At 42.5% G+C, this 11,773-nt stretch overlaps 1 protein-coding gene across 1 annotated transcript in view; it reads left to right on the top strand.

Annotated features, from left to right (window-relative positions):
- Positions 1-3,166: 3,166 nt before the first annotated feature.
- The window catches only part of PPM1E (protein phosphatase, Mg2+/Mn2+ dependent 1E), a 227,425-nt gene continuing 218,818 nt past the window's right edge, over positions 3,167-11,773 (top strand). Inside the window, exon 1 of the mRNA XM_025362817.1 lies at positions 3,167-3,785. Coding sequence (XP_025218602.1) covers positions 3,295-3,785 — 491 coding nt within the window. The 5' untranslated portion in view covers positions 3,167-3,294. The remainder of the gene's footprint in view (positions 3,786-11,773) is intronic.

The following is an 11,773-nucleotide window of genomic DNA, read 5'->3' as shown; positions in this document are numbered from 1 at the left end:
TCATAACAATATTTTCTTTCCTTTTTAAAAAATATATTTTAGGGACAGGGTTTTTCTTTGTTGCCCAGGCTGGTCTTGAACTCTTGAGTTCAAGCTATCCTCCTGCCTCAGCCTCACAAAGTGCTGGGATTACAGGCGTGAGCCACCATGCCCAGCCCTCAATATTTTTTTTAGTAGTATGAAAGGGGATTAGGAAAGTAATAGGAAAGGAGCTGAAAAAGAAAGCAAACTGATGCAAAATAATTACTAAAGACTTCTTGACAGTGCAAAATCATCCTACACACCTGCTCTGAGATCTCAGCACTGCTGTCAGCTACCTTCTGGCAAAGCTACTTTGTCAAATGGATGCAATAGGATCCATATTGATCTTTGTGAAGGAATATCTTTATTAATATAAGCAAACACGCCTCTCATTTATAGTAATGTAGAGGTGTGGGCTTTTTCTTTTGCTCTTAGTAGTATTGTTTCCCCAACATATATCACTTTCCTTTGAAATGTGGGCTGAGTCATAAATTAATGTCACAAATAAATGTCATCTAGATGAGGGAGGCAACTATGTTACAAAGTAGGAGGGCGTAGCTTGATATGAATTGTTACAGTTGACAGCTAAGTACTCTTGAACTAAATGTCATTATGTCAAATTCTGAGATATTAAACAGTTGTTGAAATGTAAAATTGTGGACATTTAGGTTTGCAGTCTAAAAAGTTTTGTCAATCTTTTCTAGACATTCTGAAATGGAAATGAACAGGTGGATTGAAAACAAAGACAAATGAGGAGTTTAAAGACTTTCTTGGCACCTCATAGAGAAGTTGCTCTACACTGGTTATGTTTTAAACAAAACACATATAAATACATTCAGCATTTCTGGAAACAGATTTATTGGATCTTTCCATTTATCTTTGGGAAAAAAATATAGAGGACTCAAGGCAATTACTATATTCTTTCTATCATGTATTATTTAATCTCAAACTAGGAGAGGAACTCTGTTTTACATGATGCCATAATGTACATCAGTGAGCTCAACCCACTTAATCTTAAAATAACAGTATCAGGTCAGGGATTTAGAATACAGTATTATATGAAAAGAGTTGGCAGAGAGACTCCCTCTTCTGCCATTAATAACTGGAAACAATATTTCAGACCCTAAATCCAACTGAAACCCAGAAGCAATACATGGAGAGGATGGGGTGGATAATTTGTGAGAACATGTTTTTCAAAGTAGAGAAAGAATCACTATGTTTTTACTGAATTATATGTTGCCATGGACATGGCAGTTTGCAGTAATGATGCTATCATCTATACAGCTGTATAACAACACAGCTTCTTTCTCTCCCACTCCCTCAGTAAGGCTTAAAAATAATAGGTTTGTGTGTAGTTTGGTAAGAAAATTAGAATCACTTAAAGTCATTTCAATTCCAACCCAAGAAAGAAAAAAAGAGACTTGGGGGGATGGAGAAGAAGAGCAAACAAAATGTAGAAAAAGTACATATTATTGGCTGGGCACAGTGGCTCATGCCTGTAATCCCAGCACTTTGGGAGGCCGAGGCAGGCGGATCATCTGAGGTCAGGAGTTTGAGATCAACCTGACCAACATGGTGAAATCGTGTCACTACTAAAAAGACAAAAAAATTAGCCAGGTGTGGTGGCACACGCCTGTAATCCCAGCTACTCGGGAGGGTGAGACAGTAGAATCGCTTGAACCCAGGAGGCAGAGGTTGCAGTTAGCCAAGATTGTGCCATTGCACTACAGCCTGGGCAACAAGAATGAAACTCCGTCTCAAAAAAAAAAAAAAAAAAATACATAATATATAAAAAAGTATAATATGCATTATGCAGAGGCTAAAGAGGGGAGGCTTGGTTACCTGAAAACTAATGGGTAAAATCCATTGAAGTGGGTGAATCCAGTGAAAAGACCTGGATTGAGTCCTTGTTGCATCACTTGCATGTGACCTTGAGCAAAGTCACCATGTCTTTAAGGCTCAGTTTTCTCACCTATAAAATGGAATAATTGGCCGGTGTGGTGGGTCACGCCTGTAATCTCAGCACTTTGGGAGGCTGAGGCGGGCAGATCACCTGAGGTCAGGAGTTTGAGACCAGCCTGGCCAATATGGTGAAACTCCGTCTCTACTAAAAATACAAAAGTTAACCGGGGGTGGTGGCAGGCGCCTGTAATCCCAGCTACTTTAGAGGCTGACGCAGGAGAATCGCTTGAACTCAGGAGGTAGAGGTTGCAGTGAGCTGAGATCGTGCCACTGCACTCCAGCCCGGGTGACAAGAGCGAGACTGTCTCAAAAAAAAAAAAAAAAAAAGGAATCATAACGGTAATGTCCTATACCTCAAGGAACTGTGGTAAAGATTAAAGGGGTGAAATCCATGTGTAAACTAGCCCAATAGAAATAAGGTGTTATACAGACAATTGCACTGTTGAATCTCTAGAGACAGAGTTAAGGAAAAATGCACTTTCAGAAAGCTTTGGCGACTAACGACCTGAGTTCTCCAACGCCAAGGCTGGAAGTTTGGAGAGCTTGAAACAAGTAAATTACTATTAATATCATAATTTTCAGTTCCCTTTTAAGAAATGAGAGTAACACCACTTTCTTCACAGAATCAAGTGAGAGAACGTATGCAAAGGAACTTATCACTTGGTAGGTATTTGAGGCTCCCTCTGCCCGAAAACTACTTATTCAAAGACTGTCTACAACGAAAGGTGTTCACAGTGTGGTGTCTTTCAAAACATACGCTAAGGCAAGGAACAGATAAGGAAACGGAAGTACATCCAACTGGGATCCAAGCAACCCAAGTGGGAACCAACAGCTAGACTTGGAGATGTCTTAGCTCACTCTTAACCACGTGAGGGTAGGGTATCCAGCCAATAAAGACATTCAGAGTTGGAGAGCGGGCGAGTGGAGTGTCCTTTCGACTCCGCGGACTCGACGGGAGGGACCCTGCAATGCTTAATTAGAACCGGTTGCCATGGCGACAGTCTCCAGGCAGCGTGGGCTGAGCTCTCCGTAGGAATAAAGGGTGGGCCGCCGCTGGACCCTGCGCGCGCCCGCCACCAACTTTCCCTCCAGATCCGAGAGGGGCGGCGCGCTCCACCCCCGGGTCGCGCACGTCCGTGCTCGGCGGCGCGCACGCCTGCGGGAGCCCTCTCCAGGCAACCTAGTGCTGATCGCTCGTGCCGGTGCGGCCGTTAACCGCCCTTGCAGGAGCCCGAGGCTCAAAAGCAGCCCCTTACCCTTCCTGAGCTTCCCCCAACCCTTTTCCCGGTCTGTCCCGGGGCATGAGCAGCGATGGCCGGCTGCATCCCTGAGGAGAAAACTTACCGGCGCTTCCTGGAGCTATTCCTGGGCGAGTTTCGCGGACCGTGCGGCGGCGGCGAGCCGGAGCCGGAACCCGAACCCGAACCCGAACCCGAACCCGAGTCCGAGCCCGAGCCCGAACCTGAACTGGTAGAAGCTGAGGCAGCCGAGGCTTCGGTAGAGGAACCCGGGGAGGAGGCGGCCACGGTAGCCGCGACGGAAGAGGGGGACCAGGAGCAAGACCCGGAGCCCGAGGAGGAAGCGGTGGAAGAGGAGGCGGTGGCGGTGGTTGAGGGTGAGGTGGAGGAGGAGGCAGCGGCGACGGCGGCGGCACCCTCGGGGCACTCGGCCGTGCCGCCGCCGCCGCCGCAGCCCCAGCTACCGCCTTTGCCCCCGCTCCCGCGGCCGCTGTCAGAGCGCATCACCCGCGAGGAGGTGGAGGGCGAGAGCCTGGACCTGTGCCTGCAGCAGCTCTACAAATAGTTAAGTAGCTGGGCTCGGCTGGGGGTGGGCCCGCGGTCCCCACCGCGCCGGCCTCGGACGCGGCTCCCTCGGCCCCTCAAACTGCTCTCTTTTCTGCTTGTCTCCCCCGCACCCGCGCCTGCCGCCGCTAAAAGCGCCCCCGCTGCTCGGACCCGGGCGGTCGGCTGAGAGCTGCCCACGCCCGCCTCGGCCCCCACGCCTCCTGCCTGGCCCTGGAGCCGCTCTCCTGAGCCCCCGCGCCTTCCCGCTGGGCCCGGGCCCCTCATCCCCCTTCACCTCGGCCCCCAGCGTCTAGCTCCACTTCACACAACCTTTCCCTTTCCTGACTGGAAAGGTCCTTCCTCCCAGGCTTGAGCTCCCTCTTCTTCCCAGCTCCCTTCTTTCTCCCGGAGGTTTCCTCCCACCCCAGTCTGTCTTTTCCCGGGCAGAGTGCCTTGTTGTTTGGCGGCAGAGACGCGACTCCTTTCTAGTCTGAGCTGCGAGGTGCCTCCTGCGTAACTGCAACAACAATGATGATTTTCCCGGCCCCATATCCAGATGAGAGACTGGAGTAGATTTTCCGTCAGGTGCTCAATGTTGAAAGCGAAGGGCTTTTTAGATGTTTCCATACAGGGGAGCCTAGTCTCTTAGTTTAGACATTTGACATTTCATAATTGAGGGAGGTGGGAAGGAGTTGAGAGGGAAGGGTAAGCAAAATTTTGCAAGCGAGCCTTCGGGTGAAAGAGCCGTAATTCATTAAAGTGGAAAAGTCAGGCTGTTTTGATTAAACTGCAATTAGGTGCAGTATTTTCAGTCCATTAAGTAGATGGGGTGGGGTGGGGTGGGGAGAAAGCAGATGGCTTAGCTACACAGATGAAAGTCTAAAATAGAAAGGTCAAGGCTTTGCCTTTCATCCCAGTTCTGGTTTTTATAGGCCTGAAATAGAAACGGTTTACAATTGCGTTTTTTAATGGAATTGTTAAATAATGATAGAGGAGAATACTAGTAAGTCTCTGAAAACATTGGTAAACCTGAGAAGTCTTTTGCCATTCAGCTGATAGTTGTAATGAAAGGTGTTACTCTGGCCATCCAAAAAGTTTACTACTGCAAGATTCACTGTAATTAAGTTCAAACTCACTTTTGGGATTTTCTCAAAAGCCTAAATAAAAGAAGGGCCTGGAAAATAAACCTGTTTTGTCTTCATCCAAGCTAATAGACACCTGATCAAATCATTCTCCTGTTAAAGCAGCAGTTTATCAATAGGGGAAAATCATTTAACAAATCTTCTATAGAAATGGACTGTGTTGATGTCTCAGAATATAAGGTATCTAAAATTTAATTTCTAAATACTGTTCAATTACAGTTTTACCTTCAATTAGAAAGGTAATAATGCTTTTTGAGAAACGTAAAATATAAAATGGCGTGTAATACCACCACCCAGAGATAAACAGTATTAACATTTTAGAGTATATCTGGTCTTTGTAAACTATCATAGAAAAGGGCTTCTGAGATGTAATTTTTTACACTATTTAAAGATAAAGCTTCCTGCTTAAAATAAAATGGAAATGTTTATTAAAGGAATTTATCTTAGCAGCAGACTAGCTCTATCTTGACAGTTAATTCTTACCTTTACAAATGCAGTTTGCAGAATTAAACACAATGCAAACTTTAGAGAATGTCCAAATAAGGTCATTAGTTTAGTACAACCCTGAACATTTGCCATGTAAGAAGGTTTTTTTGTTTTTGTTTTTTTTTTTTTTTAATGAAACTTAAATTTAAAGATGGTGGCAAGGGGATACGTGTTTTTTCATATAGAAGGGGTAAGTGGCCGGAGCGGTAGCTCACTCCTGTAATTCCAGCTTTTTGGGAGGCCGAAGTGGCAGATCATGAGGTCAAGAGTTCGAGACCAGCCTGACCAACATGGTGAAACTGCGTCTCTACTGAAAATACAAAAATTAGCTGGGCGTGGTGTCGCGCGCCTGTAATCCCAGCTACTCAGGAGGCTGAGGTAGGAGAATCGCTTGAACCGGAGAGGCGGAGGTTGCAGTGAGCCGAGATTGAGCCAGTGCACTCCAGCCCAGGTGACACAGCGAGACTCTGTCTAAAAAAAAAAAAAAAAAAAAAGCAAGATAATTTTGATATAGGTATAAACTAGAAAAAACTGAAATGATAAAATGGCCATCTAGTTGAGAACAGAAGTTTGGATTTGAAATAAAACTAGCAAAATTAAAGTTGGAAAACATTTCACCTTAAATCAGAGATTTCATCATTTATATTGTGTTTTGTACAGACGCTGTTAATGTATTTTTATTTAGATATAAAATGGTTGGCTTGTTCATGTAAAGTATCTTTAAGGTCTTTAACAGGTTAAAAAAAACAGTTTTTGCTGGACGCGGTGGCTCATGCCTGTAATCCTAGCAGTTTGGGAGGCTGAGGCGGGCCGATCACCTGTTTGAGACCAGCCTGTCCAACATGGCAAAACCCTGTCTCTACTAAAAACACAAAAATTAGCTGGACCTGGTGGCGCATGCCTGTAATCCCAGCTACTCAAAAGGCTGAGCCACGACAATCGCTTGAACCCAGGCGGCGGAGGTTGCAGTGAGCCAAGATCCTACTGCTGTCCATTCCAGCCTGGGTGACAGAACAAGACCTTGTCCCCCCATCTTCCACTCCCCCACCAAAATAAAATAAAAAATAAAAACACATTTAGCTGGGCATGGTGGCATGCACCTGTAGTCCCAGCTACTTGGGAAGCTGAAGTGGGAGGCTTGCCTGAGCCCAGGAGGTTGAGGCTGCAGTGAGCCACTGTACTCCAGCCTGGGTGACAGTGAGACTTTGTCTCAAAAAAAAAAAAAAAAGGTACCTGTGTTTTACTCCTTTCTCCAAATTTAAATCCCCCAAGAGATTAAAATAATTTCAATGACAATCTGAGAATTTCTGAGGTTAAGGAGAGACTGTCCTTTGAAAAGGTGGAAGCGAGAGATTTTATAACTTTGAGATAATTTGTAAATAAGGGTATAACTGATCTTACAGGAGATGTGAATATAGGGCTATCTGTCTAGTTTATATAGGTCAATATTTTGTATTTAATTTCTCTGTACAATACTAGAGATAACATATTTGTTTTAATCCAGAAGAAACAAATATTCTGAAGTCTTTTTTTTTTTTTGAGACGGAATCTCGCCCTGTCATCCAGGCTGGAGTGCAGTGGCTTGATCTCAGCTCACTGCAAGCTCCGCCTCCTGGGTTCATGCCATTCTCCTGCCTCAGCCTCCCCAGTAGCTGGGACTACAGGCGCCCGCCACCACGCCCGGCTAATTTTTTGTATTTTTAGTAGAGACAGGATTTCACCATGTTAGCCAGGATGGTCTCGATCTCCTGTCCTTGTGATCCAGCCGCCTTGGCCTCCCAAAGTGCTGGGATTACAGGTGTGAGCCACTGCGCCCGGCCCTGAAGTCTTTTTTCTTTCCATTTTTTACCAGTAGACTGTGAGACGAAGATGAAGTCGTTATTACAGCTATATTGTCATCATATTTTCAGAACAGTTGTTTCCTCAGTTATTCATTTAGTCTGAGTTGGATTTCCCAAGGGGGAAACCAGTATCCCAAGAGTCTGGCAAAGTTAAGTAGTTCCAGATGGCTTTCAGTAATAATGAGGGTGGACACTTTAAACATGTCTTGGAAAAGAAAATCGCTGGTTATAGAGGCTAATAATTCAGTTACATTGAATTGTGTGAATCATTAATGACTTTGGATTAGGTCAGAAAATCATTAAACTTTATCTAATTTACAAATATATAAATGGGAAAATATATGGATGCATGTTATATAATACCTATTTTTAAATTGCACATTTTTTCTCATTCAAAAATAATAAACATTCACATTTAAATAAAGGAGTGGAGAACATTCACATAAGCAAAAAGAGGAAAAATACCACTCATTGTTAATCATGCTTTCCAGGTTTTTCTCCTGCTTCTCAGGCTACCCCACTTCTTCTCTGTGAGCTTTTAATATTCTGCCTACCCCTTTAATGTTGGTGTTCTGTCCTTGACCTTCTCTTGTCTGGTTGACTTATTTGTCCCTAGTCAATATCAGTCTCTCACATGACTTCAGTTATTGTAGTTATGCTAAAGGCTCCTGACTCTATCTTCATCCTTGCTTTGATTGCTGGAACAGCTTTACCTAGATGTCAAAATTTCCTCAGATTAAACTGTCTAAAACAGAATTCCGTCCTCCAACCCTCTTTACTGCCCCCAAAACAAACAAAACTAAAACCTGATACTCTTTCTGGTAGGTCCATCCCTGACTTCTCCTTTCATCTCTCACATTCAGTCAAATCTTGTTAATTCTACCTTGTAAATATCTCTTAAATATGTCTTTCTCCATTCCCACTGTCATTGTCGTCTCTTGCCAGTCTTACCCTTCTGCAATATATTTTCCCCAGTGTAGACAAAATGCTTAATTGTCACACTGGTTAAACATTACCTTTACCCAGAGTTAGCCAAACTGTAAGGTTAAGGGCACAGTCTTCCACACTGCCAAGTCTGCCCAAGACTTCTGATCCTATTGTAAGGGGTTAGGGTGCAACTACAAATTTCAAATGAAGAGGCTACACAAGACCATCCTCCCTTCTGACATCAACTTCCTGTTTGGGGGTTTCCCCAAACCATCCTCAGATTCAGTAATACACTAGAAAAACTCATAGAAGTCACTGAAAGCTATTATACTTAGGGATACAGTTCATTAAAAAGACAAGCTACAAATTAGAACCAAAGGAAGAAAGATGCCTAGGGTAGAGTCGAAGAGAGTTGTTGAAGATATGAAACTTCCATTGTTCTCAGGGAACATACCTTCCATACCCTCCCAGCATGAATGTATGGATGTATGGAAATATATACAGGGTATTGCCCACCCAAGAAATTCACCTAAACTTTGGTGTGTATAGAGTTTGTGTTTTGTTTTGTTTTTTAAAGAGATGGGGTCTCACTGTATTGCCTACACTGGATTCAAACTCCTGGCTCAAATGATCCTCTTACCTCAGCAGAGTTTTCATTGAGATTTATTGATTGATTGCATGGTTGAACTCAGTTTCCAGTCTACCCTCTCCAGAGGTTAGGCTCATACTATGTAGTTCAAGAGACCCATCATGAATAGTAAGACTACTCATATTACTCCAGAAATTCCAGGGGTTTAGAGGCTACCTCCCAGGAGCTGGAGGCAACATCTGGACCTCTCTTTGGACAAGGTTAAATTTTTTACTACATATCCTTCATCACCTATCTCTCCTTTGCCCTCTAGATAAAATCCAAAAGTAAGGACTTATAATCTTACTTCATTAATCTTATTTCTGGAATCACTATCCACCCACTTCATCCCAATTCTACTCCTCCAGAAACTCCACTTCAGCTATATTAAACGAATGTATTTGTTTGAATGTATTGTGTTCTCTTTTGCCTCTGTACCTTTGCACATAGTATATTTTTCCCTCTGCTTGGAATACTGTGTTCCCCCAAAAGCCACTCCCAACACAATCCAATCTCTTACCCATTTTTTAGTTCTCTGTTTAACACTCTTCCTTGAGGAAGCCTTTGTTTACCGTCCTCACACTCATAATGAGTTAGAGGTCCCTTCTGTGTTCCTTTCCATAATACCCAATGCCATTCTTCTTGGAAGTACTTGGTTTATTTTATTATTTTTTGTCAACAAATATTTATATCTCTTGTCACTAGACCAGAGGTCTCCAAAGTGAATTGCACCTAAAATACTTCATTGGGGCAAAGGAAGAAAACTTTAGAATCTGTTTATTTGTATATAACATATGAAATTAAGTGCTATTAATATTTGACATATTTATTGAGATTGGCAACTTGTTCTGTATGATGACTGATTTCATGTGAAGCATAGTAAGTGAGGTATTCTGAGGGAGTGCAAATTCCACAGCTCATGGGTTTGACTGTGGCATCCTTTCTCCAATTTTTAGGCCATTATTATTATAGTTTATCTGTACCTGAATAATGGATTTATGGATTATATTTTGCGGTTTTAACAAAATTAACCCTCATGAAATGGAAAATTGGCTTTAAAAGTTCCTGTGAAGATGGCCAGGCTTGGTGACTCATTCCTCTAACCCCAGCACTTTGGGAGGCTGAGGCAGGCAGATTGCTTGAGTCTTGGAGTTTGAGACCAGACTGGGCAACATGACAAAACCTCATCTTTACAAATAAAGTATAAAACTTAGCTCAGCTACTCAGGAGGCTGAGATGGGAGGACTGCTTGAGCCCAGGAGGTTGAGGTTGCAGTGAACCATGATCATGTCACTGCACTCCAGCCTGGGTAACAGGGTGAGACCTTGTTTAAAAAAAAAAAGTTTCTATGACAAAATCATGGGTTAAACATAATATTGATAATGCAAGTGTAAGAAACATAAAAGTTAAGAGCTTATAATTCTCCCACCCTTACTTATTACATATTAATTTGTATGGTCAACATATGTGTTTTAAAAATTAGTTTTGGTAACTAGCTATTTTGAGGTTAAACTTAAAAAAAAAACTCATGTTGATAGATGTAGATCTAGTTCTTTCATTGTAGCTACTATATATCATTCTATAGTATGATTATACTATGATTTATCCAAACTCCTATTGATGGACATGTCAGTTGTTTTTAATTTTTTTATTTTATTTTTTATTTTTATTTTTTTGTATTTATTTATTTATTTTCTTTTTGAGACGGAGTCTCGCTCTCTTGCCCAGACTGGAGTGCAGTGGTGTGATCTCGGCTCACTGCAAGCTCCACTTCCCAGGTTCACGCCATTCTCCTGCCTCAGCCTCCTGCGTAGCTGGGACTACAGGTGCCCACCACCACACCCGGCTAATTTTTTGTATTTTTTAGTAGAGACAGGGTTTCACTGTGTTAGCCAGGATGGTCTTGATCTCCTGACCTCGTGATCCGCCCGCCTCGGCCTCCCAAAGTGCTGGGATTACAGGCTTGAGCCACTGCGCCTGGCTGTTTTTAATTTTTACACATACATTAAGTTAATACTGACTGCTCTAATGGATACATCCCAAAATCTCAAAGACTTAACATAATTTTAGTTTATTTCTTGCCCATATAGAGTTCCTTCAGTGGAGAAGGAGGAGCTGTGTTCTGTGAAGTCATTAAGGAACCCAGGCTGATGGAGACTCTGTCATTTTTAACCTGTGGTTTCCAACGTTGCTCTAGGTATCAGCATTCATCCAGTGAACATAAGAGAGTGGAGAATGGTGTTTGGAGGTTTTTAAGGGCCAGTCCTTAGAAGTGGCATATATCACTTCTGTTCATTTTCCATTGGCTAGAATTCAAGTCATATGACACAACCTGGGACCTACATTTCCTAAAAAAGGGGGCTGGGAAATGAATTGCTGACTTGGCAGTTAATTCCAAGAAACAACTCTACATTATGGAAAAAGAGTACAAAATCTTGGTGGGTGGCTTGGTGGCCTCTGCCCTACAGATAATGCTAGTTTGGACGTGTCTCCTTGTGCGTATGTTCATAGGTTTCTTGGATATGTTTCTAGAAGTGGAAATGTCAGATTGATATAAGTACATTTTAAATTTATTAGGCATTGCCAGATTGTTTTGTCCAGCAGTACTGTATGAGGAGTCTGGTTCCTCTAAGTTCTTGCTACCATTTGAACTGCCATACTGTGAAGCTTGTATTTTAACCCAGTTGTGTGCCATTATTGCTACTGAACCATGTAGGAAAGAATGCTTATAGCTGAGTGTAATCTTGATTTAGGGCATTTTAGAAGAGGGGAAACTGCCTAAAGGTCTAAACTGCCTAAAGTCCAGTAGGAATATAATATGAGCCACATATAGTTTAAAATTTTCTGTTAACCACCTTTTTAAAATTAAAAAGAAACAGGTTAATTTAATTTTAAAATGTATTTTAACTCAATATATCCAAAATATTATTGCAACATATAATCCATATTAAATTTTTTTTTTTTTTTTTTTTTTTTTTTTTG

Source organism: Theropithecus gelada, chromosome 16 (assembly GCF_003255815.1).
Source record: "Theropithecus gelada isolate Dixy chromosome 16, Tgel_1.0, whole genome shotgun sequence".
Classification (NCBI taxonomy): domain Eukaryota; kingdom Metazoa; phylum Chordata; class Mammalia; order Primates; family Cercopithecidae; genus Theropithecus; species Theropithecus gelada.
This window is presented reverse-complemented; position numbering and strand designations above follow the sequence as displayed.